This window comes from Phoca vitulina, unplaced genomic scaffold, assembly GCF_004348235.1.
Source record: "Phoca vitulina isolate PV1807 unplaced genomic scaffold, GSC_HSeal_1.0 scaffold71, whole genome shotgun sequence".
Taxonomy (NCBI): Eukaryota; Metazoa; Chordata; class Mammalia; order Carnivora; family Phocidae; genus Phoca; species Phoca vitulina.
Window position 1 is genome coordinate 11,533,031 of NW_022589774.1, and position 27,182 is coordinate 11,560,212.

The 27,182-nt window shown below is 43.7% G+C and overlaps 1 protein-coding gene across 1 annotated transcript in view; it reads right to left on the minus strand.

Annotated features, from left to right (window-relative positions):
• The window catches only part of NIBAN1 (niban apoptosis regulator 1), a 150,113-nt gene extending 147,031 nt beyond the window's left edge, over positions 1-3,082 (minus strand). The window contains exon 1 of the mRNA XM_032393194.1: positions 2,953-3,082. Within this exon, the coding sequence (XP_032249085.1) occupies positions 2,953-3,007 (55 nt within the window). The 5' untranslated portion in view covers positions 3,008-3,082. The remainder of the gene's footprint in view (positions 1-2,952) is intronic.
• Between the last annotated feature and the right edge of the window lie 24,100 nt (positions 3,083-27,182).

A 27,182-nucleotide genomic window follows, 5' to 3' on the forward strand; every position in this document is an offset into this window, starting at 1 on the left:
GGGGGGAGTTTTCAGGTTCATTTTTCTTTTGATTCATTAACAATCCAATGGCAATTTGAAAAAAAGGAAAGACAATTATTGCTCAAACAGGAAGACATTGTGTGCTCTGAAGCTATAGTTCACTTTTTTGCATATCAAAGTTTAAAAAGTAAAAGAAAACCCAGCATAGAGAGAGAAAAGTGCCCGAAATTTGTCACCGATGCCTGGATTATATGAGCTTTCCTTCTCATTAAAAGAAGACCCTCTTAGGTCGGTGCTAAAAGCATCACTGAAGGCTAAAACAGATGATACTGTCCATATGATCACAAGGAAGTCTTAGTATTATTTCTTAATTGAAACATCTTTATCAAGGAAGTTACTGAAAGTTTCTAGAAGCAATACTAAAAATTTATTCTGTGGTAAGAAAAGTGTGGTAGTAATTTTCAAAATACCTTTAGAAATGAAGTAACTCCTTAATACTTCTGATATCCTTTTACCTAGAAATTCACTAAATCCTATGAAATAATGTATTTTCGAAACATCCATGTGATGAACATGATTATCAACAAAGTTTCGATGCACACAAACTGAACGGCAGCTGTTAAATGATTTGTCTAAAAGTAAATGCTGATTCAGACTCATTAGCATACCAGAAGTACAGCTGCTTATAACACATACAAGATTAAGTTAACAAAACTCACTCCAAATATACTGACTAGTTATTCTCCATATGTTAGCAAAGTTTATCAAGCTTGAAGGAAAGTTATTGAATCAGCTCTAGGAGCTTTCAAATCTATAATATTTCACTGGCAGCTACTTTATGAGAAACAGGCCATGAAATTGTATTTAAACTTTACTGTCATATTTTCAATTGTTCTGCATACAATTAGATCAAAACTTGAGAATATGCATGGGCTAAATGATGGGCAAGGCGAATAAGATAGGGTTATGGTTTGTTTTGGTTTTTGTTTTTTGTTTTTTTTTCCCAGGGATCTGGGGCTTCAAAACCATCAGGAAATCACAGCCCCACGACCTTCATGTGCTCATGCACTAGCAATTCACAACGCCATGCATTTTTCCAATGCTCTTTTCTCCTTTGGCAAGACGAGTATTCTCAAATGAGGCAACGTCTCATTTTCTCTGGAGGTATTCTAACTTTAACTCTTCTCTTCCCTCTGCCTGTACATACCTTGAAAGTGCCCTCCCAAAGAATTATGAGATAAATCGAACAGGATTTGTGGATGCAATGACTGTTACACAATATGCTATAGTTTTATTCATTCAGAACGTATTCATTCCAAGTCCTTCCTGTGCGCTAGCCATCTCATACTTTTGTATGTGTAATAATTTAACTTTACAATAAAATAAAAAGTAACACGTTTTCTTTTCACGTGAATACAATGCTTGCACCAGCAGCAACAATGGTCAGGACTACGAAGAAGTCTTCGAGAACCTTAATCCCTTACATTGCTGGACTTCCACTAACTACTATAGATGGCCATGATTCAACTCTAGGTGTTTTTAAGCTTTGCAGTGAAATAAAGTCTTATAAAAGAAATGGCATAAACATATTTTGCCAATAACTAAATACAAACCCCTTCTCACTGTGTTCTCCTACAATTGTGTCAGTCCCTTACACGCTGGTGAAAACAAGCACATAGCCAAATTTGTAAGACTTGAGACAGCCTTAGTTTAGCTGTTTTACTAATATAAATAAGTCATCCATCTTTCTCCCATGTTAAATAAACGACAGCAAAGGAATACTTGACCAAGTTGCATCCCCTGACAGAATGGGTTGTTGATGATCCTTCGTCCAGAAGTACCAGAGCAGGAGGAAGAATCTGGAAAGTCAATTACATTGCTCTCAAGTGCCCTGATTTGATATCCTTTTAAAATGGTTATAAATGTTGTGGTGACTGAAAACAAATATGGAATAAGGACACTAAACGCTTTCCTTTTAGGAAAGATTCAGGGGCCAGAAAGAGAAAAGGAACGTAATCAGAAGAACTTAACCATTTCTTTACAGAATTAGGGTAAAACTTACAGTTGGATACCTAGTTTAGAAGGTATTTCTAAAGCCAGAAAATTACTAGATTCACAAGATAACCAAATGTTAGGTAGTGTTGTGGGCAAGGTTGCCGGGGAGGAACAGACAGGCGCCACATATACCCAGGAGAGTCATGATTTTCTGCAGTTTCAATTCAGTTTGGGTTTTTTTGTTGTTTTTTCTGCCTCACACTCTCCAGTGAGTCACTATATCTCTGGAAGTCTCCCCAACTGAGTTTCTCTCCATCTATAACTTTAGCAAGTGTTACAAAACATGCCAATGTTCCTCTTTTGCCTCCCCCACCTCTCCAGAGAGGGAAAGGAACCGTACAACTTGGGAGCGTAATGACACGGTCCTTTCTGCCTCTGATGAAATCATCCCACAAGTGATCTGAAAGTTCAAGTGAAGCTGTGGCCGATACCTCGTTTTACAAAACCAGGCCAACGTTACCAGGAGGGAAATTCTGCTTTATAGGCCGGGAATCCCCGGGGAAGTCTCCATAAACGAGGGATATCCCCGCGGCTCTCTTCAGAAAGAGCTCAGAACTTAGGGGAGAGCAAGGTGTTTCTGGCCCGGGCCTGAACAGACCCCCAGGCGGGCTGAGCGGAGAAAACGAGGTCGCGTCCCCCACCCCGCGGCCTGCACCTGCCTCCCGCAACCGCGCCGCCGCACTTCCCAGAGCATCCCCCGCCCGCTGGGCCCCGGCCCAAGCGCAGCCTCGCCCGAGCCCGGGGCCGCAGGAGAAAGCTGGCCGGGCGAGGCGCCCTCGGGCCCCCGAGGTCCCCGCGCCCGCAGGTTGCGCGCCGCAGGTGGAGGGCGGGGCGGAACCCGCTCTGCACGCGCCCTCGGGGGCCAGGGTCGGCGCAGCTGTGCAGGCCCCCCGGCGGGCGCGGCGCTCCCGGGAAGCCCCCCCACGGCGCGCGTACCTCGGATGTAGGTGCACTTGCCCTCGTCCAGCAGGCTGGAGGCCGCGCCGCCCATGGCGGCGGTGCGGGCGGTGCGGGCGGTGCTCCCGGGGCGGCGCTCACAGCTGCCGTCGGCGCCCGCCGCTCGCTCCTGGAGGTGACTGCGACGGCGAGCCCGGCTCTGCAGTTAAAGGACAAACTTCCTCCGAGAGGCGCCGCCTTCTGGGGCGCCTCCTCCAGGTCCGCGCCCTCTGAGGATCTGTGGGCTGGCCCGGGGGCTGTCTTCCCGCCCTCGCTTCACTGGGGAGCTCCGAGGGGATGTCCAGTCTGGAAAGACTTCCCGCTCATTCCTTCTCCTTGCTGCCATTTTGCCTCTTCTTCTCACCGGTTATGGGCAGCCGAGAAACACCTTTGGGTAAGTGGACAATTTCCCTTAGTGACTGTAAACCTCTGTGAGCTGGAACCTTCTCCACTGACAAGCCACGAGGTGGAATTCAAGACCCCATTGCTTTGCACGCCCTCCGGGTACAAGAAACAGCAGTTCCCAAGCATCACCTGAGAACTTGTTAGAAATGCAAAATTGCAGCACCCCCACCCGTCTATACCCCTCTACACATGTACGTGCGCGCGCGCGCACACACACACACATACTGCACCCCAATTAGAAACTCCAGGAGTGGGGCCCAGCAAACTGTTTTCACAGGCATGCCAGGTAGTTCTGGTGCCTGCTGAAGTTTGAGAACCGACAGTAAACTGTACCTTCCTGCAGCCATGAAGTAGGGCCAAGGAGGGGGTGGGAAATGAAGGGGAAGAAAGAAAGGGAGAAATAGGAAAACAGGGAAAACCTAAACCTGGGTCCTGCAATATGTTGCCAGTCCTGAAACTTCTGAAGACCCCCGTCAAAGTCTGTTCTTAACACCTTTAGGTCCAGTTCTTCCCTTTGACAAACTGGAAAGAGTTCATTAGAAAGGGCATCTATTATTTTTCCCACAACCACTATTTAGCTTGGCTGCCTCTCCCAAATAACACTCAACTGGGGCAGAAGGGTCACCATGCATTTCTTCCTATTCTTAGTAATCAGATTTTTAGTGACTCCTGTTGACTTAACCTCCAGGGTCAAATGGTCTGTACACACAAGAACCAGGCCTGAAGAGGACTTGGAAGGCTTTGCCCTCAAAAGTTAATTAACTAGCATCTTAATGCCAAGATTTCTCACACCTCACACCCAATCTCTCTCACCCTACACTCTAATCCATCAATAAAATCCTCTCCATTCTGCTTTGAAAATATATCCAGTATCCACCCATTTCTCACCCCTTCCCCTGCTATCACCCTCATCATTTCTCACCTGGATAATTACACTAGCCTCCTAACTGGTAAGCCCCGATCTATCATTGACACTAGGCCCCACTTCTTCTCTGTCCTCATCTACCACCACTCTCCCCCTTGCTCTCTGTTCCAGCCCCACTGGCCTTTTTGCTCTTCTAGGACACACCTTTGCATGTGCTCTTGCTTAGCCTAGGATGGTCTTCCCTCAGATATTCACATGGTGCACTCTCTGTCTCTTATTTCATTCAAATCTCCTCTTAAATGCTAACACCTCAAAAGAGGTTTTTTTTTTACCCCCTGTTTATACACTGGCCCTCATGTCTGTCCCACTCCTTTCCCTTCATTATTTCTATTCATATCACTTAGCATTATCTGGTATGTTTCTTTATCTGTCCCCACTGAAATGGAAACTCCATAAGGTTGGGGATTTTCTTTGTTGATGTTTCTTGTTTGTTTGTTTTTTTAGTTATTCATTTTCTTTCTTTTTTTTTCTTTAAGGGCAGGGATTTTTGTTCATTGTGTTCTCTGATATATCTCAAATGCCTAGAACAGCATCTGGCACATAGATGCTCAATAAAAAAACATTGAATGAGTGAATGGATGAAATATAAAATATCGGATCTAGACTTAATGAAAGCTGTGAATCTCGATGAATAAAGAGCATTTCCAGGTAGCTACTCAATGATTTAAAGTCGTCCAATGTTCAACTCTTTTCTCAATATTCTAGTTAGCTCTTAGAATTAAGTATATCTTGGGGCACCTGGGTGGCTCAGTAGGTTAAGTGTTTGTCTCTTGATTTCGGCTCAGGTCGTGGTCTCGGGGTCCTGGGATGGAGCCCCAGGTAGGGCTTTGGGCTCTGTGCTCTGCGTGGAGTCTGCTTGTCCCTCTCCCTCTCCTCCTCCCCTGCTCATGCTCTCTCTCTCTCTCACTCTCTCACTCTCTCAGATAAATAAATAAATACATATATTTTTTTAAAAAAGAAGTATATCTTCTCAGAGTAGTTTCATTATATAAATTGCAAAAGTTGTGGGGTGCCTGGGTGGCTCAGTCATTAAGGGTCTGCCTTTGGCTCAGGTCATGATCCCAGGGTCCTGGGATCAAGCCCCATATCGGGCTCCCTGCTCAGTGGGGAGGCCTGCTTCTCCCTCTCCCACTCCTCCTGCTTGTGTTCCCTCTCTCGCTGTGTCTCTCTCTGTCAAATAAATAAAAGATAAAATCTTAAAAAAAATAAATAAATTGCAACAGTTGTGCCTCAGAATGCTGTTATTGTTATTGAAGAAAACTAATTTGGATCTTCTGCCAGAGGATAGTTTTGGCTTGTCACCTTCTTGTTTGGAAACAATCTGAGAAAAGACTGATTATTCTCATCTCTCATTCTTAACTCATTTGTAGCACTCACAGATGGAGCAAGGTGCAAGGAAGGATTCGTATGTGTGTAGTATCAACAAGCTTTGTAACCACACTTTCAGCTTCAGATCCTAACCTGATAACTTAGCCATGTGACCTGGTCAAATTGCCTAACTTATTTGTTTCAGTCTCTTTATCTGTTAAATGGAGTTGGTAACAGTTACTTCCTGTGCTGTTGTCAAAATTACATTTGATCAGGTCTGTGAAACACTTAACATATTCCCAGGAACATAGTAAGTATTCAGTAAATGGAAGCTCGGATTGTTATTATCAGTTACAACAAGAGTGGTCAAGGAAGCCATTTTCTAGAGAAAGTATAATCTTAATTAGAACTTGAAAATCACTGATATTACATTAAGAAAGAACTTCTGCTCCCATTTTTTCCCCCAAATAAAGCTCCTTTCCTCCAACTGGTTTACAGGAAAAAATAAGGAATCCATTATTTTAGTCACAGTATTTAATATTTGCAAATCCTATGTGGGCATCATTTTATTAATCACACGCTAAAAATGAGTCTCCAAGCAATTCAATAACTTTATGAAACAGATTCAACTTCATATGATTCAAATCAGCTAGTTTAGAGAACTTCCTATGCAATGTTAGTTTTTGTATTCTATCAATGTATTTCATTTTAAAATACTCTTAGAACCACTTCTTTTTCGGGGGCGCCTGGGTGGCTCAGTCAGTTGGGTGGCTCAGTCAGTTAGGTGTCTCAGGTCATAATCTCAGGACTGTGAGATCTAGCTCTGTGTGGGGCTCAGTGCTGAGCGTGGAGCCTGCTTAAGATTCTCTTTCTCCCTCTCCCTTTCCCTTTGCTCCCCCAGCCCCAGTGTGCTCTCACCCTCTATCTTAAAAAAAGGGGGGGGGCAGCTGGGTGGCTTAGTTAGTTAAGCATCTGCCTTTGGCTCAGGTCCTGATCCCAGAGTGCTGGGATCGAGTTCTGTGTCGGGCTCCCTGCTCCGCGGGGAGCCTGCTTCTCCCACTGCCTCTGCCTCTATCTCTCATGAATACATAAAACCTCAAAAAAAAAAAAAATACACAATCCCCCCCCCCACTTCTTTCAGGTAAATAGCACATTCTAAAATGATTACCTTTTTAAATATCTTAATCGAGATATAATTCACATACCATAAAATTCACCCATTTAGATTACCTTTTTTAAACGAGCAGATTAGATTAATAGACATTTAGTACTAGTACCTGTAGAATGAGCATGTGTTTTGGGATTCTCTTACCTGTCATAGAACTATGAACCCCTTGTTTGCCATGTTCTCGTTTGAGTTAGTGACATCTGTCTATTTGGGCATTTAACTGCCTGCAGAGCACGGACAATCTCAAACTTCTTTGCACTTCCCCAAGTACCTTGTACGGCTGTGTCATATAGGAGTGGAGGACTGTAATTACTTGATTGTATGATAAGTACACATGGTAGGTTATACCAGTTATCCAATTTAATCTTCACAAAAACAGATTGAAGTAGGCACTGTTATTATCACCATTTTAAAGATGAGAAAAATCAAGGTGAATAAGTTTAAGCAGTTTAACTAAGGTCATCTGTCACCTGGGTTTATCTAACTCCAGAGTTCGTCCTCTTAACCACGGATGCTACTACTTTTATATTAAATCTTGCTTTTGTTTATTTACATAAATAATCCAGGTTTTACTATAAAAAATTAGAAACTATTGACAAACAAAAAGAAAAAAGGGGGGGGGGAATCATCCAGATCCCAAAGTCAGTATCTGTATTTTATTTATTTATTTATTTATTTATTTATTTATTTAGATAGAAGGAGAGAGAGTGCACGTGAGCAAGGGGAGGGGGACGGACAGAGGGAGAGAGAGAATCTTAAGCAGGCTCCATGCTTAGCGCCAAGCCCCGGGTGGGGCTTGATCTTACAACTCTGAGATTGTGACCTGAGCTGAAATCAAGAGTCCAACACTTAATGAACTGAGCCACCCAGGTGCCCCAATGTCAATATCTTTAGATAAAGAAAAATCACCAGTTTGGTATAGATTTCTACAAACTTACATAGAAACATAAGTGCAATTATAATTTAGAATTAAATAAAAACTTATTTATAGTTACTTAGTTACTGAAATGAGGTGATGCTCTTTATATATTCTGTAATCTCTATTGTGATTTTTCATTTGGAATATTTCATTTAAATAAATATGTAAGTCTAGGTCAATGATAGTTCATTGTGTAAATGTAACCTAAATCACTTATCTACCAGCAATGTATGCCTGCTTGTTTCCCTACTTCTCAGTCACATCGGACATTTTCATACCTTTTTTTGAATTGTTGTCATTGATTTCATTATTCATTTTATTTTATTTTATTTTTATTTATTTTTATTTTTTTATTATTTTTTAAAATTTTATTTATTTATTTGATAGCGAGAGACACAGCAAGAGAGGGAACACAAGCAGGGGGTGTAGGAGAGGGAGAAGCAGGCTTCCTGCTGAGCAGGGAGCCTGATGCGGGGCTTGATTCCAGGACCCTGGGATCATAACCTGAGCCGAAGGCAGATGCCTAATGACTGAGCCACCCAGGCGCCCCTATTTTTATTTTTTTTTTTGAAGATTTTATTTATTTATTTGACAGAGAGAGAGATAGTGAGAGCAGGAACACAAGCGGGGGAGTGGAAAAGGGAGAAGCGGGTTTCCCGCCGAGCAGGGAGCCCGATGTGGGGCTCGATTCCAGGACACTGGGATCATGACCTGAGCCAAAGGCAGACGCTTAATGACTGAGCCACCAGGCGCCCCTCATTATTCATTTTAATATTTGGCAATTTAGGAGTCAAAATAAGTATCACATTCTGTGGTTTGATTTTGAAATCCTTAAAGAGAAAGATTATTTTTTCATGGGCTTTTTGGGTATACACGTTCCCTTGTGAATAGGTTGTTCTTCTATTTTTCTGTTTTGCTATTTGAGAAGGAAAATCTGTGTCCTAAGATGGCCGACCGAGCCAGCGAGAGAGTCCCAGTCCTTGCCCTGGGGCTCTTCCGGGTTCTTCTCCCTGCCCCGCTTTGCGCACGTGCCAAAAGTGCCAAAAGTACCAAGTATGCGGAAGTAGAAGTGTATAAATTGCCCCCTTTGTGCTCGGGGCTCAGACCTTTGGAGACCACTCTCCTTTGAGCCTGCTGGCATTAAATAAACCTCCTGTCCTCCAAGATCTCTGAGTGCCGCTTGGTTCTTCCATCGGGCAATCTGGTCCAGGTTCTGTAACATTTGGTTCCCTGACTGGGAAACCCAACCTTGCTGGCCCATTGTTGCCACTGGTTTGGGGGCAATGGTGGGGCGGTGATGGAACGAGGGATCCTAACGGAGAAGGCGCACCCTGCCTAATTTTCAGCAGTCTCCTGCCCTGGTCGGTCGCCTCGGTCCGGCCCTGCTCCGCTGGACTGGAGGAGACTTGGCAGGTGAGGACCTGGTCCCGATGTCGGATTCCAGTAAGGACTGGGGCCCCAGGACCCAGATAGGCCCACCCCATTGGGGTGGAAGGGGAGCCTGATCACCTCCCAGAGACCTCTTAGAGGTCTCACAGGTAGAGATTCCCAGGGAGGTAATGTAATAACTTCTGGAGTGTGAATGTGTGAGAGAATGTGCAGTCCCACCTGGCTTGCTCAAACGGACAGATTCTGTGACTCCACAGGCAGGCACACTTAAGGTCCCCAGAAGCCTCCGGAGTCTGAGTGGGCCCGTCTGTGATTCTGTGGTGAATGGCATACGGTCTATGTCGGCATCGGAATAGTTTCTAATCATAAGTCACAAGGCTGAGACCGCTAAGGCTAAGCCTCACCTAAGCTCCTTCAGGACACGGCCAGATAGGCATCTGATTGGTCTTCTCATCTCAGGAGGCAACCCCCCTTGTCTGTCTCTGTGCCACCACACACGGGGACATCACCATGGGGTCAGGGCAGAGTAAATCTATGGTTCTAGAGACCGTGATCAAAAATTTCAAGAAGGTCTGGCCAAATTGCTTAAGCCCAGTCGTGTGTGAAATGCTTCAGAACACTTGATGGAGACAAAGTGGAGCAACCAAAATTGAGATCCTGAGACAGGCCTGGGGGTCTGGAAATTGTGGAGGTCGGAGGACCTGGGAGTCAAGTCGGCCTTCTCTAACAAGGCAAGATCTCCAGCTGTTTAGGTTCTTTAGCTTCACAGAGCACCTTTCCCTGTCATCTCTGGGTGGTGGGAGGTTGGGGCAAGCATCCCCCAGGGATGGAACAGGTCTCAGGTAGGGAGAGGTAGGGGACACTGCTTCTTCTGGAGAGGACTGGGGCAAGGAAGTCGGGGGAGGAAACCCACTAAAATGAAAACAGAGAAGACGTCAGATCAAGAGCCAAGCTACTACACTGTTCAAAGGCAGATTCCAGTTGTCTGTCTGGGATAGGGCTGACATTGGCGATTTAAACAAGATACCCCAGGCCATACAGATCCTGCTAGTCCACTGGCCACACTCTGAACAGCAAGGCTTAGACATTGTTTCCAGACCTCCTCTATAAGAGTCATCTGGGAGGACCTTGTTAAAAAGGCAACTATTTGGGGTATGGGGTAGCCAGGTGATGGGTATTACGGAGGGCAGGTGTTGTGATGAGCACGGGTGTCATACTATCCGGCCTATGCATACCCACTGAATCAAAATGGGTGGGATGGGGGGAATATCTCAGAAGCTGTGTGTTTAAAAAGCAACCCCCAGGGGCACCTAAGTGGCTCAGAAAAAAACTGTCAGACTCGGGATACCGAGCCTCATGGAAGAAGGCACAAATCTGCCAACAACAGGCCTGATACCTTGGTTTTCTCCTCACCCAAGGTTAAAGAGAACTAGGGCCAGAGAGGAAAAGGATCATCGTCTCCCTGCCACAGCCCCAGACAAAAAGGGGCCTACAAGAATTCCTGGGGGCTGCAGGATTCTGCTGCATCTGGATCCCTGGGTTCTTGGCAATAGCAAGACCCCTTTATGATCTCTTAGGGGGACCAGATCGAGAACCCCCTGCCTGGACTGAAAAAGAAAAAGTAGCGCTCAGGCTACTCACCCAGACTGTTGGACCCTGGCAATGGCCAATTGCTTACCTGTCAAAGAAGCTGGACCCCGTGGCAGCGGGATGGCCACCATGCCTCAGAGTGCTGGCAGCCACAGTCCTACTCATCAAGGAGGTGGACAAACTTACCCTGGGGCAAGAACTCAAGGTCAAGGTCCCTCATACGGTTGTGTCCCTCATGAATGCACAGGGACACCACTTCCTTTCCAACTCTCGGCTAGCACAATACCAAGGGCTCCTCTCTGAAAACCCGTGGGTCATCCTCGAAACAGAACATTAAATCCAGCAACCTTTCTCCCCATGGAAGAGGAGGAACCAGACCGTGACTGTTCTGAGGTAGCTGAAGAGGTCTACGCGAGCAGTCCAGATCTGCGGGATCAAGCCGTAAAGAATCAGAGCTCACGCTGTTCAGCGATGGCAGCAGTTACCTACAGGAGGGTGCCCGGCAAGCGGGTTATGCAGTACGCCTTCGCTACTGTACATATACATGGGGCCATCTACAAGGAAAGGGGCCTCCTAACTGCAGCAGGAAAAGCTATCAAGAACAAGGAGGAGATACTGAGACTCCTCGAAGCCATCTGGCTTCCAAAGGAAGTAGCAATCCTGCACTGTAAAGGACACCAGAAAGGTGATGACCCCATAGCACAGGGAAATCGTCTGGCTTCCAAGACCGCAGCCAGTGAGGACATGGACAGAGCCCCTTCCCTCACCATGGCCCTAACACCCCCGGAAAAAGTCCCTCCCGCCCAGTTACACTAACCCCAACCTCCCACCACCCAGAGACGACGGGGAAAGGTGCTCTGTGAAGCTAAAGAACCTAAACACTAAAAAGGAAAAGGACTGGGCCATGGCTGAGGGGGCCACCCTGACTGAAAAGGGATGGTGGATGATGCCAGATGGGCGCATCTTCGTTCCAACAGCAACTGGAGGGCATCTAGTCAAGAAAACATCAGTCAGCTGCCAGCACTATGCCGAGCAATGAGTGAACGAAAAATAATGCTTGGTCTGCACCACGGCCCCAGCCAGGTGTCCAGAGGATGGAAGCAACCCCCTTCGAAGAAGATCTAGAGGTAGACTTCACAGATGTTCCCCCGAGTAGGGGGTTCAAATATCTCCTAGTAACAGTATGCACATACTTTGGGTGGGTCGAAGCCTTCCCAACCAGGACAGAGCAAAGCCGGGAAGTAGCTAAAGTCCTCTTGTGGGAGATCATGCCCCGGTTCGGCCTGCCATTAACAATCCATAGTGACAGTGGACCCGCATTTGTGGCAGACGTTGTACAGGTCTTGACCAAATCTCTCAACATCACCTGGAGACTCCACACTGCTTACCGGCCCCAAAGTTCAGGGAAAGGGGTTTTCGGGAGACTATGGAGTCAGGATGAACCCCGGCAAGTTGAGAACCCTATGTGAATTGGAATGGCCCACTTTTGATGTCAGGTGGCCTTCAGAAGGGACATTGGATGTCCCAATGACTCATCGAGTATGGCGAGTCATAACAGGAGAACCAGGACACCCTGACCAGTTTCTGTACATTGACTCCTGGCTAGGAATTGCTCAGACCCTTCCCCCTGGGTGTGATTCGCTTGTAATAGGCAGGGACAGGCCAGGGTCTTAATTGCCTCATCCAAGCGACCTAAAGAAAATCAGCAAAAGCCCCAGTCTCCACAAATCCTAGCCAGAGATCCCGAGGCCGAACCGAACCTGCCCCCACTGTACATAACCCCAAGACCGTCTACCACAGGCCATGGTAGACCTCATAGAATCCCTCTTCCAGACTCATCAGCCAACCTGGGAAGACTGCCAACAGTTAAAGGTGCACGGCAGTACCTGGAAGAGCACGCACCAGTGGGAGTCATCAACCCTGCTGCCTGGGCTAATACAGCCGCACCCGAAAAGCACCCAGCTTGGGACTTCACCACAACCAAGGGACAGGCCCACATCCACCGGTACCAGGAGGCGCTCCTCTGGGGAATCCGGGTAGGAGCTAAGAAACCCATGAATGTGACTAAGGTATCCTCGGTCACTCAACAACCAGGGGAGTCCCCCGGGGACTACTACGAAAGACTATGTGAAGCCTACAGGATATACACTCCATTTGACCCCGAAGCACAGGAAAACCAACAAATGGTAAACACCTCCTTCATGGCTCAGGCCGCCCCAGACATCAGGAAAAAACTTTAGAAACTAGAGGGTTTTGCCGGATGAACATCACCCAATTAATAGAGATTGCCAATAAGGTCTACATGAACAGGTAGGTCGCAGCTGAACGGGAAGCCGACAAAAAGATGGAAAAGAAAGTCAGCTTCCTCACCACTGCCCTGAAAGAAAAGGACAACACAAAGGTGGAGAGACCCCAACCACTGAAGGGGGGGAAACCCAGAACCCCCTTGGCAGGGGATAAATGTGCCTACTATAAAGAGAAAAGGCATTGGAAAAAAGAATGCCCAGCCGCTACAAGGAAGAACCCTGAGGAGGACCTCATAGGCCTTGCAGAAATGGACTCAGCCTGAGGGGGACCGGGCTCTTTCCTCCTTGGCCCCCATGAGCCCATGGTCAGAATGAAGGTGGAGAGCCAACCAGTGACTTTTATGGTTGATACTGGGGCCAAGCACTCTGTTGTCACCTCCCCAGTGGCTCCTTTAAGCAAAAGGACTGCGACCATCCTTGGGGCCACTGGGACGACCATCCTTGGGGCCACTGGGACGCAGGCGATATAACAGCCCTTTTGCCAGGCTTACCAGTGTGAACTCGGGGGCCACAAGGTCCGACATGAATTCCTTTACCTGCCTGATTGTCCCATCCCTCTCCTGGGCCAAAACATACTCTCCAAGCTTAGGGCTCAGATAATCTTTGAGCCCACTGGACACACTAGCCTCCGACTGAACCCAAGGCAAGAGGAGACGGGGTCTCTGAGAAGTAGAGCGAATGAATCGCACCCTCAAGGGAACCTTAGCAAAGTTTTGTCAGGAGACTAACTTCCATGGCCGGATCTGCTACCCCTAGCTCTCCTGCGTGCCCGCTGCACACCCGGGACATCAGGTTTCTCCCTATTCGAATTAATATATGGACGGCCTCCCCCATGCTTGGGAAGCCTTCCAGGAAACATCAGGTTGGAGATAAAGGGATAAAGGAGCAGCTTCAGGCCCTGGGGGCCACCCTAAATAAATTATAAAAGTACACCTTTGAGAGGGGCCCAATCTCCTTAGCGTCTCAGGTACACTCCTTCCAGACAGGGGACTCAGTTTGGGTCAAAGATTGGAAGAAAGAAGAAAGCTCATCATTCGGACGAGGAGCTGTGCCAGTGAAGAGTCCAGCCAGACTTCACAAACCCACTTCGGCTTCACCTTCGACAAGACCTCACCGACTGATGGACACCTGCTCACCATGGTCCCTGGCTCTCATGGGCATGATTTCCCTCATCTTGGGAGTCGGACTCTACACTGTTGCCTCTCCTGACTGGACTTTCCCCCAGAGGCTTCTACCTAAGGTCATAGATCCCACTTTTACTGGCCCTCTGCTGTCTACTCCTGAGCACATTTCACCATGGTTTTCCTGGCCCCAGTCAGTCCTGGTCTTCTGCTACCTGGTGTGCTGTTAAGTTTATGATTAAGTCCGTGTTCACCCCAAGCCTTGCAGTCAACCCTCAGAGTCAAACAGAATGATGCCCTCTAAATTAGGTGTTTAAAGGGGCATCAAAGGGAGGAATGATAAGGAAAATCTGTGTCCTAATTGGCTGACCGAGCCAGCGAGAGAGTCCCAGTCCTTGCGCCGGGGCTCTTCCAGGTTCTTCTCCCTGCTCTGCTTCCCGCACGCACCAATCTGGGTTCTTCTCCCTGCCCCGCTTCACGCACGTGCCAAAAGTGCCAAGTATGCAGAAGTAGAAGTGTATAAATTGCCCCCTTTGTTTGTGCTTGGGGCTCAGACCTTTGGAGACCACTCTCCTCTGAGCCCGCCGGCATTAAATAAAAGATCTCCGGGTGCCGCTTGGTTCTTCTGTCGGGCAATCCAGGCCAGGTTCTGTAACATATTGACTTCTTATTCTTATTGATTTGGAAGAGCTTTATATATATTAAAGACATTGACCCGTTTACTCTAACACACATTGCAAATTAAACACATTTTGCTTCTTAAAATGTATTTCCATACGTTCTTTATTCAATAATCTTCTTTGAAGATTGGCTAACCATATACAAATTGTAAAATCAATTACATTTGTCTCTGGTACCCTCCAATCTTCCCTTAACACTCCCTTCTCTTGGAACACCTGGGTGGCTCAGTTGGTTAAGCGTCTGCCTTCGGCTCAGGTCATGATCCCAGGGTCCTGGGATGGAGTCCCGTATCGGGCTCCCTGCTCAGCGGGGAGCCTGCTTCTCCCTCTGCCTGTCGCTCCCCCTGCTTGTGTTCTCTCTGACAAATAAATAAATAAAATCTTAAAACAAAACACTCCCTTCTCTTTTCTCTTTGTATAGTTTCTGAAGAATGCCTAACCTTATCAACAATATCTCTTATAGATTGTTGTAGCTTAACTATTGAAAGTCATTTTATGAATTTTTTTAATAAGCTCCTTCACTTACTTACAAGATTGTTGCAATAATCTGATATGTTCTGTTTTTCTCAGGGGTATAAGTTTTAGAAGCCCCAGCTGTCATTCTGATACTGACTTGTTTCATGATTGGGGAAAATAAATTTTCTACCTTATATTCCTTTTATTTTTTTTAAGACTTTATTATTTATTTGAAAGAGAGAGACACAGCAAGAGAAGGAACACAAGCAGGGGGAGTGGGAGAGGGAGAAGCAGGCTTCCCGCCGAGCAGGGAGCCCGATGTGGGGCTCGATCCCAGGACCCTGAGATCATGAGCTGAGCCTAAGGCAGACATTTAACGACTGAGCCACCCAGGCGCCCCTACTACCTTATATTCCTTATCTTTAAAATGAATGTCTGTGAAAATTTAATGTGATCATATATGTAATGCACTTAATACATATTAATATGCCTGGCACATATTTAGCATTCTCTAAATGAAGCTAGCATGACAAGAAGTAATAAATAAAAAGATGTTTTATTAACTGTTTTTTAACATATCCAACAGTAGTTCATTTTATTCTTATTCTTATTATAGTACCTTTATTTTATGATTGGCAAATCACTTTCCAGGAGGCGGGGTACTTTTGAAAAGGAAGAAGTGTACTATTATACTTTAACTGTATTTTTGAAAGACGTAAAAAGCTGTTTCATAATACAAACTACAGAAAACTAAGCTGGATAAAATCTTTTCTAGAGAGAATATATACAAGATGGACTCCAACTTCTCATCAGTGATTCTTGAGGGAAAGTTTCAGGAGCTTCTGTGTGAAATTTTTATTAGAAAAGACAGATTTTTTTTAAATGAGAAACATTGCTTTTCTTCAACATGCTCTTTTTTAAATTGAAATATAATTAGCATACAATGTTATATTAGTTTCAGGTATACAACATATTGATTTGACAAGTCTGTTCATTACTCAGTCTTCACCATAAGTGTAATCACCATCTGTCACCACACATTATTACAATATTATCGACTATATTCCCTATGCTATACGTATCATCTCTGTCATTTATTTATTTTAGAAGTGGAAGTTTGTACCTCTTAATTTCCTTTATCTATTTCTCTATCCCCCCACCCACCTCCTCTCTGGCAACCACCGCTTTGTTCTATTTAAGAATTTGGTTTTGTCTGTTTGCTTGCTTTTGGTTTTTAGATTCCACAATATAAGTGAAATCAAATGGTATTTGTCTTTCTCTGTCTGACTTATTTTACTTAGCATAATAACTCTAGGTCCACCCATGTTGTCACAAATAGCAAGATCTTGTTCTTTTTACAGCTGAGTAATATTCCATTGTATATACATACCAAATCTTTTTATCCATTTATCTATCATCTATCCATTCATCTATCAATGGATATTTGGGTTGCGTCCATAATTTTGCTATTGTAAATAATGCTGTAATAAACATAGGGGTGCATATATCTTTTGGAGTTAGTGTTTTCATTTTCTCTGGGTAAATACCCAGTAGGAGAATTATAGGATTATATGGTATTTCTGCTTTTAATTTTTTTTTAAAGATTTAATTATTTATTTGACAGAGAGAGACACAGCGAGAGAGGGAACACAAGCAGGGGGAGTGGGAGAGGGAGAAGCAGGGTCCCCACTGAGCAGGGAGCCCAATGTGGGGCTCGATCCCAGGACCCTGGGATCACGATCTGAGCCAAAGGCAGACGCTTAACAACTGAGCCACCAGGCACCCCTCTACTTTTAATTTTTTGAGGAACCTCCATACTGTTTCCCACAGAGGCTGCACCAGTTTGCATTCCCACTAACAGTGCATGAGAGTTCTCTTTTCTCCACTTCCTCACCAACACTCATCATTTCCTGTCTTTTTTAAAAAATATTTTATTTATTTGAGAGAGAGAGAGACAGAGAGAGAGAGTGAGCATGAGTAGGGGGAGGGGCAGAGGGACAAGCAACCTCCCTGCTGAGCAGGGAGCCTGAAGTGGGGCTCCATCCCAGGACCCTGAGGTCATGACCTGAGCTGAAGTCAGATGCTTAATAGACTGAGTCACCCAGGCGCCCCTATTTCTTGTCTTTTTGATACTAGCCATTCTGACTGGTATGAGGTGATACGTCATTGTGCTTTTGATTTGCATTTCCCTCATGATGGGTAATGCTGAACACCTTTTCTTTTTTTAAAAAAAGATTTTATTTATTTATTTGGCAGAGACAGACACAGTGAGAGAGAGGGAACACAAGCAGGGGGAGTGGGAGAGGGAGAAGCAGGCTTCCCACTGAGCAGGGAGCCCCATGCAGGGCTCGATCCCAGGACCCTGGGATCATGACCTGAGCCGAAGGCAGATGCTTAACGACTGAGCCACCCAGGCGCCCCACTGAACACCTTTTCATGTGTCCTTTGGCCATCTGTGTATCTTCTTTGGAAAATGTCTATTCAGATCCTGTGACCATTTTTTAATCTGATTATTTTGTTAGTGTTGAGTTGTGTAAGTTTTTTTTACATATTTTAGACATTAACTCCTTATCAAATAAATCATTTGCAAATATCTTCTCCCATTCATAGGTTGCTTTTTTTGTTGATTCCTTCCTTATTTTTGCTGTGCAAAAGCTTTTTATTTTGGTTATTTTTGCTGTAGTTCCAATAGTTTATTTTTGCTTTTGTTTCCCTTGCCTGAAGAGACATAGCCATAAATATGTTGCTAAGGCCCATGTCCAAGACATTACTGCCTATGTTTTCCTTAGGAGTATATGGTTTCAGGTCTCACATTTAGGTCTTTAATCCATTTGGAGTTTATTTTTGGGTATGGTGCAAGAAAGTGGTCTAGTTTCCTTCTTTTGCATGTACCTGTCCAGTTTTCCCAATACCATTTATTGAAAAGACTGTGTTTTCCCCATTGTAAATTTTTTCCTCTTTTGTAGATTAATTGACCATATAGGTGTGGGTCAATGTGATTTTCCAACATGAATCATCACAATTTTTAATATAGATCTCTAGCATTGCACAGTATCTTAGGTACAGAGTAGAAGTACAAGTATTTTAAGAGAAACTAATAAAGGCTTAGAACTAAGGATGACAAAGTCTAGAACCAAAGGGGCATTTAGATGTGTAGGTATCAATCTTCAGATCTGACAAAAACCAAACCAGCACAGTTGCCCTTGTAAAAGCAGTAACCTATTATTGCCATAGATAAGCAGATTCTACTGGTTTTGAGGGCAAGTCTCTAAACTACCTTGTACTTGGGCAAGGTGTTAGTTTAGTACTAGTGCACAAGGGGAAGAGTGCCACCTGCTGGACCAGCAGTAATACTCCGTGCAGGGTTGGGGCTACTTGGCAATGAGGAAAAATGACGGGCTCTCGTCCAAATCAAATTCTTATGCTTGCACTTAAATTAGTTTAACAGTCATTTGGCATTATTCGCCTGTCTCTTACAAGGTTCTTATGCTCAGCTGACAAAGAATTGCTCTTCCAGAACAGAATTTTTCTGTTGAATTTGTTCTGGGGGGCTAATTCTATTATTTTATTATATAAGCATATACTTACTGCTTATAGCACACATTTTTGACATTAGCTATAATCCATTTTGTAAAGCACAGTCTTTTGGTTATTTCCTCTCAGAGTCACCGTTCACTCTTTTCTCTATAGTGCAAGATAACCAACACATGAATTCTTCTAGTCAGGAATCATAGTTGCGAAAATATTCCAGGGCTCTCACTTCTATTCTGGGATGCTCGAATGGAAAGATGGAAAGAAGAATTGGCAAGGAGCCCCAAGGGGATGCAGGAACAATGGGACTGGTCCATAAAGGTGGGGAGGGATATTACATCACTGACATTGTTTGGAATTTCTGTACATGATAATTTAAAAAACGCAAACTGACTTAGTTTTATTGCTTTTCTGTTTTCTACAGACAATGCACCCCTTATTACCTGAACCAAGGGCAGACCACCTCCACAGCATCCCCCTGATATATCCCCAAGTATGTGCATTCACAAATGGTATGGGGTAGTAGGGCAGAGATGTCTAGATTTGTATGTCTTGTGTATGGAAAAAACACACGATTTATTATATCTGATTAAAACTGTCTTCACCCATACTGCCTTAAATTCCTTCTTATTTTGACAGTGAACCAATTATTAGTTCATTTAGGTTACAGATGATAAAACTACCATATTAAATACCTTAAGGTGAATCCATTTAATCAGATTACATTCTTTTAAAATTTAGCTAACATCAGCTCACTGCAGGACTAGCAGTTTTGAAGGAGAAAAGAGTAATCTAGGAGCATGAGGGCCTTTAAAATACATTGGTTAGTCTGTTTCCAAACTGGGCCAATCAGGCTCCTTGCCCAGGATTGCTCTATTGTAATGACTGAAAAGACTGTTTATTTTCCCTAGGGTTGATGAACTGGTAGGATATCCTGAGCTGCTCCAGACATTTGTCCACCGGAAGGAGAACCTGTGATTGAGAGAAAATAATTCTCAGATGACATTGCATCAATTGAGTCCTGGCTTGCCTAGTTCCATGAAATAATAAATCCTCCCCATTTTTTTTAAAAGATTTTATTTATTCATTTGAGACACAGAGATACAGAGAGAGAGAGAGAGAGGGAGAGAGCACGAGCAGGGGGAGAGGCAGGGGGAGAGGCAGAGGAAGAGGCAGAGGGAGAGGGAGAATCAGGCTCCCCGCTGAGCCAGGAGCCCGATGTGGGGCTCGATCCCAGGACCGCGGGATCATGACCTGAGCCGAAGGCAGATGCTTAACCATCTGAGCCACCCAGGCGCCCCAATCCTCCCCATTTTTGTTTGTTAAACAAGTTTGAATTGGATTTCTGTCTTCCTCCCCAACCAAAACCATTTTGACCAACACAAGACCTTAAATATAGTGCTTATTTGCAAGATTAAAACGTTCTATAGCTATACTATATCTCTTTATATAATTGATTAAAGCATATATAAGTATACATTACTTTTGATGAGTGATTTGTACTGTATGCCAACAAATGGCAGCACAATATGTAACAATTTACTTTTCTTGGTCATTTTTTATTCTCAGTAGCCGGTTTTGAAAGTGATTTATTTTCATTCTAGACATTTGATTAATCATTGGCCCTACATATACACTAATTCCAATTCAAATTTAAAATTAGGTGTCTCAAATTTTGACATGAGAATTAACAGTCCTTCTGCACATCATGACCTGAATATATATGAATATAGTCCCTTATTACTCTCATTTTATTCATTTTTTTAAAAAATTAATTCATAAAATTCAAAATTTTAGTTCAAGGCATGCTGCAATTAAATTAGGAAGCATGGCAGAGTTTGGATTAGAACTAAATCAGATAGGCAGAAATTCTGCAGCCTTAATATGTTTTACATGGTGCTATTAAAGTTATAGCCACATAAATCATATTTAATCCTAGAATTCCTGGAAACTAACTACTGGAAGAGTGATAATAACTTTGAGGTAGCCCAGTATAGATGAACTTGGCAATACTGAGAAAGTGAAGTGCCATTAGAAAACCAGCTGGAGGACAAGGGTAGCGTCAACTTTCTGAGTTTTCTGTGTTTTGTTTGTTTGTTGAAACTGATGCACTATAATTTTGATGGCTATGACTTGGCCTTCAATGCCTACAATGGTACCAGGCTTATGGTCAGCACTCAGTAAGGGCCTGTTGAGTGAATGAATAAGTGTTTGACAATAGATACCGATTTTTGGTGCAGTAAGATTTTTCCTGTAATTGCTGTAAGTTATAAGACATAGTCATTGTGGACTGAGTCAGAAGGGATTTCAGGTGTCCTTTTTTTTTTTTTTTTAAGTTTCCTCATCTTAATATTGAAGGAACTGAGATCAGAAGAGGTAAAAACGACTGCCCAAAACAGAGATAGGGGTAGTAAATCAGTTAACAAACATTTATGGAGCACCCATTACTAGGTAAATGTTTGGCATTGTTTTAGATAATGGACATACAGCAGAGCATAAGGCATCCAAAGTCTCTGCCTTCAAAAGAGCTTATATTTTGGAGCACCTGGGTGGCTCAGTTGATTCAGCATCTGACTCTTGAGTTTGGCTTAGGTCATGATCTCAGGGTTGTGAGATCGAGCCCCACGTCAGGCTCTGTGCTGGGCGTGAAGCCTGCTTAAGATTCTCCCTCTCCCTTTGTCCCTCCCCCCCTTCCCCAGCCCTCTCTCTAAAAAAAAAAAAAAAAGCTTATATTCCAATGGGGAGAGATGAATAACATGTCAGTGAATAAATAAGATAATTTCAAGTCCTGATAAATGATGCTAATGAAAACACTAATATAGAATATTGTGGTGGAGAATGGTGGAGGGTGGGAAGAGACACAACTGATTTAGTAGATTGCTGAGCACAGGGCTCTCTAAGGTCTCTCATGTGAGCTGAGCCTTGAGTCATGAGGACACATCCACGCAAATGTATGAAGGAAGAGTATTCCAAGTGTAGGTGCAAAGGTCCTGAGATGGAAACAAGCCTGGTGTGCTTGGTGGGGGAGAAAAAAACAGCTATAGTGTTTCATCTGGAAGGAAGGGAGGATAAAATGGACAGAGATGAGGTTAGGTGTGGAGGAAAAGGAGTTGGGTTTTATTGCAGAGGATGATGAGACAGCATATATAAAAAGTTTCTAGGAGAGGAGTCATCTAACCTAATTTTCACTGTAGACAAATCATTCAAGTGGCTATGTGGAGAAGGAACCAGGGTATGAAGGAGAGGAGGCTGTGAGCTCCTTGGAAGGCCGTCCTGCTAATGCAGGCTTGATGGCGGTCACTTGGACTAGGGTGTAGCAGTGGGCAGGGGAGCAGTAACTGTACTCAAGCACTTTCTGTATGTACCTGCAAGACTTGCTGATAAATGCATGCGGGCAGTTAGGAAACGAACATGCCATTTACAGTGATGGGGAAGACTTGAGGAAGAATGAACTGAGAAAATAGGGGAAATGAGAGGTTCTGCTTTGGACATGTTAAGTTTGACTTTTTTTTTTTTTAAAGATTTTATTTATTTGTCAGAAGAAGAGAGAACAAGCAGGGGTAGCAGCAGGCTCCCCGCAGAGCAGGGAACCTGATGCGGGGCTCGATCCCAGGACCCTGAGATCATGACCTGAGCCAAAGGCAGATGCTTAACTGACTGAGCCACCCAGGCGTCCTGACATTTTTTTTTAAAGATGGCTCCACACCCAACATGGGGCTTGAACTCATGACCCCCAAGACCAAGAGTCCCATGCTCTACCAACTGAGCCAGCCAGGCACCCCAGTTTGACATTTTTATTAAACACTGAAGTGGAAATGCCAAAAGGGAGTTGGATGAATAAGGCTAGGCCTCAGGCTAGAAGTCGGGAGAAGAGGTATGGATTTAGAAGTCATCAGCACATAGGTGAAAATTAAAGCCATGCTGTGAGGGGAGAGCGGAGGTGGAGAAGAGAGAACTGGGGGCAGAGCCTGGAGCACAGCGGGAGGTCTGCAGGAGGGGAGGAGCTAGGAAAGGGGCTGAGAAAAAGCTACCAGGCAAGTGGGGCAAATCAGAAGAGTATGGCTCCATGGACATCTCTGGAGACCACCTTAATAAGAACTGTTTCTTATTGATATGGGGTTGGGAGAATGGGGGGAATGAAAGCCTGCCTGGAGTATTGAGGTTAGAAGGGGAGGTAAGGACAAAAAAGTAGCAGGTCATTTTTCCATGAAGTGAGGAAGAGAGATGGAATTGTGGCTGGAGGGGGATGGAAGGCCAAGAGACTGCTAATGGAAAGAATCCAGTGAAGGGAAAGAATGTGGTGGTAAAGAAGAGCGGGGGAATAGCCATGTGGAAGGACTGGCCTGGGGCCTTGCATAGAGCAGGGATGCCTCTTTCACCACAACTCAAGGGAAAGACAGGTACCCCGGTTCAGATGCAGGTGGGCTGCAGGATCTGGCAAGGAGCTGAGATAATCTTTGGCCATTTCCATCAGTATGTATCTAATTTTCCCAAACCCTACTCCGGGATGTAACCACACAGCCTCCATTAGACTTTGGAAAGATGTAATTCCTGCTTTAATTGATTTGCAGCGTGGAAATATTCTGCAAACTTGATCATCTAAGTGTAGTGGCACAAAAATGGCATTGTCTAATTAAGTGGAATTCTTATAGTACTAAGCTTGTTTGGAGTACAATGTAAAAGAGACACAGTCCTCAGTTTTTAGTGTGAATAAAGAGTAGGTTAACAAATGGAAAAAGAAACTGAGGTCCTTGAAATCATTGTTGAACCCCTGAATTAACCAGCTCTGGAAGGACCCTACCCTGGATTTCTTTTATGTGAATTAATAAACGTATCAATGGCTTGAGATGTTTTGTTGGTTGTTGTCACTTAGAGCCAAAAGCATTTTAACTGGCATAGTATCTCATTGAGATACATGGTAGCCATCTGGAAAAATAAAACTCAAACTTTACACAAAAATAGATAAATCAAAATATAATTTAAAAAGTACTGACAACACCATGCAATTCCTTCCCAAGCATGACACCAAATCTAGAGGCCTCATGTACAGATGGGATAAACCCATCTGAATAACCGTAATACTTTAAAACATGTTGCAATGTTTATATGGAAAAAAAAAGGATTCACCACATGTACATGCTCCATATACTTTGTCTTTCTGTTTTGTTTTTATTTTTAAGATTTATTTATTTATTTATTTGAGGAGAGAGAGAGCGTGGGAGTGCAGGAGCAGGGGGAGGGGAGGGCAGAGGGAGAAGCAGACTCCTCTCTGAGCAGGAAGCCCATGAATGCGTGGCCCATGCCAGCAGATGCAGTCAATGTCAGGCGATGTAGGGGCCCATGTGGGGCCGATCCCAGGACCCTGAGATTATGACCTGAGCAGAAGGCAGATGCTTAACTGACTGAGCCACCCAGGCACCCCATGCTCCATATAAGTTGTATAACATTATGGCTCTATGTCCATCGAGTTGGTTTTTTTAATTTATATTTTTAATTTTTTTTAAAGATTTTATGTATTTATTTGACAGAGAGAGACACAGCGAGAGAGGGAACACAAGCAGGGAGAGTGGGAGAGGGAGAAGCAGGCTTCCTGTGGAGCAGGGAGCCCGATGTGGGGCTCGATCCCAGGAACCCGGGATCATGACCTGAGCCGAAGGCAGATGCTTAACGACTGAGCCACCCAGGTGCCCCTTTATTGTTATACTATAAAGTTTCTTAGATTTCTGATTTATTTTAAAGATGTTGACTTAATTATCAACATAATGCAACATTTAAAAAAAAATTCCTAGAGGCCATACAAGAAAAGACTGATAGATCCATAAATATTAAAAATTCTTCATTAAAAAAAAAATCACAAGTCAAAGGACAAATGAAAAGTTGGGGAAATTTGCAATTTGAATCTGGGATGAAAGGCTAATTTTCCTAACATATAAAGAGTTCCGTTAAGCCTATTAACAACACCATCACCAAAACAGGAAATGAAACAGGGTATGAATAGTGTGTGTTGACAAATGGTTCTTAAATACATGAAAAGATGCTCAACTACCTGTAAAAGGAGATTTTCACATTAAAACTACACTGAGTTTCTATTTCTTGGATGACATCTCCTATTGGGGAAAGTGTGGGAAACAGGCCCTCTTCATAAATTGCTGGCAAACTGATTCAGCTGAAGATTAATTTGACAGTATCTATCAACATTACAAATGTGCATACTCCTTGAGGTAGCAATTCCACTTTAGGAATGTATCCTATTGAATTATTTGTATACTTGTAAAATGACATTTGTGAAAGGTTATTCTTTGTAGCATTATTTGTAAAAACAAAAGTTTTAAAGACCAGATAAAGGTCCATCAAGGGTCTAGTTAAATAAATTTTGGAGCAATGATAAAATTGAACACTAATGTGGTTGTAAAAACAACAAAAAGAATGAAAATTTCCTTTAAAATCTGGGTGGCTGGCTGGCTCAGTCCATAGAGCATGTGACTCTTGATCTCAAGGTGGTGAGTTTGAGCCCTACATTAGGCATAGAGCTTACTTAAAATCCATCAGTTAATCAATCTAAGAAAAAAGGAGAATTCCTTTAAATTCTGATACGGAAGAACTTCATGATTTAGTGTTGTTAAGTTAAAAAAAAACATGCAAGATACAGTATGTATAGTATGCCACCATTTATATAAAAGGTATGGATAAGTATGTGTACGTACTTGTTTGTATATGCATAAAAATATCTGTAAGAATATATAAGAAACTAATAACACAGGTTGCCAATGGCAGTAAAGTTTGGGACAGACAGGAAAAGAAAAGACCTTTAACAATTTATTCTTTTATACATATGGGATTAGCACTGCAGATTAGACATACTAAATCTCTGTTATTAAATACAATTTGAGAAATACAAAGTTATTTTTGTAAAAACAAATGTTTGGGAAAAAAATTAAATGACCAATAGTAGTGGACAGATTAAATAAATTGTAGGACATCCATACAGTAGAATACTAGGCAAGCATTAAAAGAGAATGAGGTAGCACCTGGCTGGCTCAGTCCGTGAAGCATTCGACTCTTGATCTCAAGGTAGTGGGTTTGAGCCCCATGTTGGGTGTAGAGATGGCTTAAAAATAAAATCTTTTAAAAAAATAAAAGAGAATGAGAAAGCACTTTATTTAAAAACCTAGAAAGATCTCTAAGGATACATTTTTTTTTTTTTAAGATTTTATTTATTTATTTGACAGAGAGAGAGAGCACAAGTAGGCAGAGAGGCAGGCAGAGGGAGAGGGAGAAGCAGGCTCTCCACTGAGCAGGGAGCCCGACGTGGGGCTCAATCCCAGGACTCTGGGATCATGACCTGAGCCGAAGGCAGATGCTTAACCATCTGAGCCACCCAGGCACCCACCTTTAAAATTTTTAATCACATGAGAGTATCACCTATTTTTTTTTTTTTAAGATTTTATTTATTTATCTGAGAGAGACAGAGCAAGAGAGGGAACACAAGCAGGGGGAGTGGGGGAGGGAGAAGCAGGCTTCGCGCTGAGCAGGGAGCCCGAAGCGGGGCTCGATCTCAGGACCCTGAGATCATGACTTGAGCCGAAGGCAGACGCTTAACGACTGAGCCACCCGGAGCCCTGAGTATTGCCTATTTTTTAACAAGATAAAATGTGACTACATATGTACTCACAATGATGTCTCAGCATTTTAGGACAGCTAAAAAAATTTCCCAATAAGATGGTAGTTAAAAGGGTTCTGGAGTCAGGCTTCCTGGGTTCAAACTCTCATCCTACCAGTGATGTTAGGCAAGCTACTTAACTTCTCTGTGCCTCAATTTCCCCATGTCCCAAGATGGGAATCATAATGTCATTCTGAGGACTGGAGGACAGAATGCTTGTACTACTTAGCACAATGCTGGAAATCAAAGTAAGTCCACAGTAAAGGTTAGCTAGCACTATATGTAATTTGCTGTGGTTATCAAAGCAGCAGAAATTTTAAAGCAAAAGCTCTTCTCCTAAGTTTTATTTTGGTTATTCTAAGTTATACTTTAGGCATTTAAATTGGTCCATCTATTAGATGGGACATAATGTGATGTGGGAAACAAAGGCCAAGAAAAATCATTAAATGTCCTTACTGCCTACAGCCCATCGACTAGTCCTTGAAACAGGCAGAGGGACATTCCTCTAGGGACTCAGCTGCCTCGATGCTGGTACTTTGCTTAAGGGCAAAAAACAATCCTAGCCCACCCCCCCACCCCCCCAGGATCCTGTAAGTCTACTTTAACATATAAAAATTCCTTTAGAAATTTCTTTTATCTCTAAACCCCCTAAGGTACATGTTGGCAATCACCCCCCAAGCATATGGCCCGCCGATATACATCGGAAGGGTCTCATGACTAAGGTTTTATTAGATGGTAATAAATGACCTTTTCCTAATAATAGCTAGCCCCC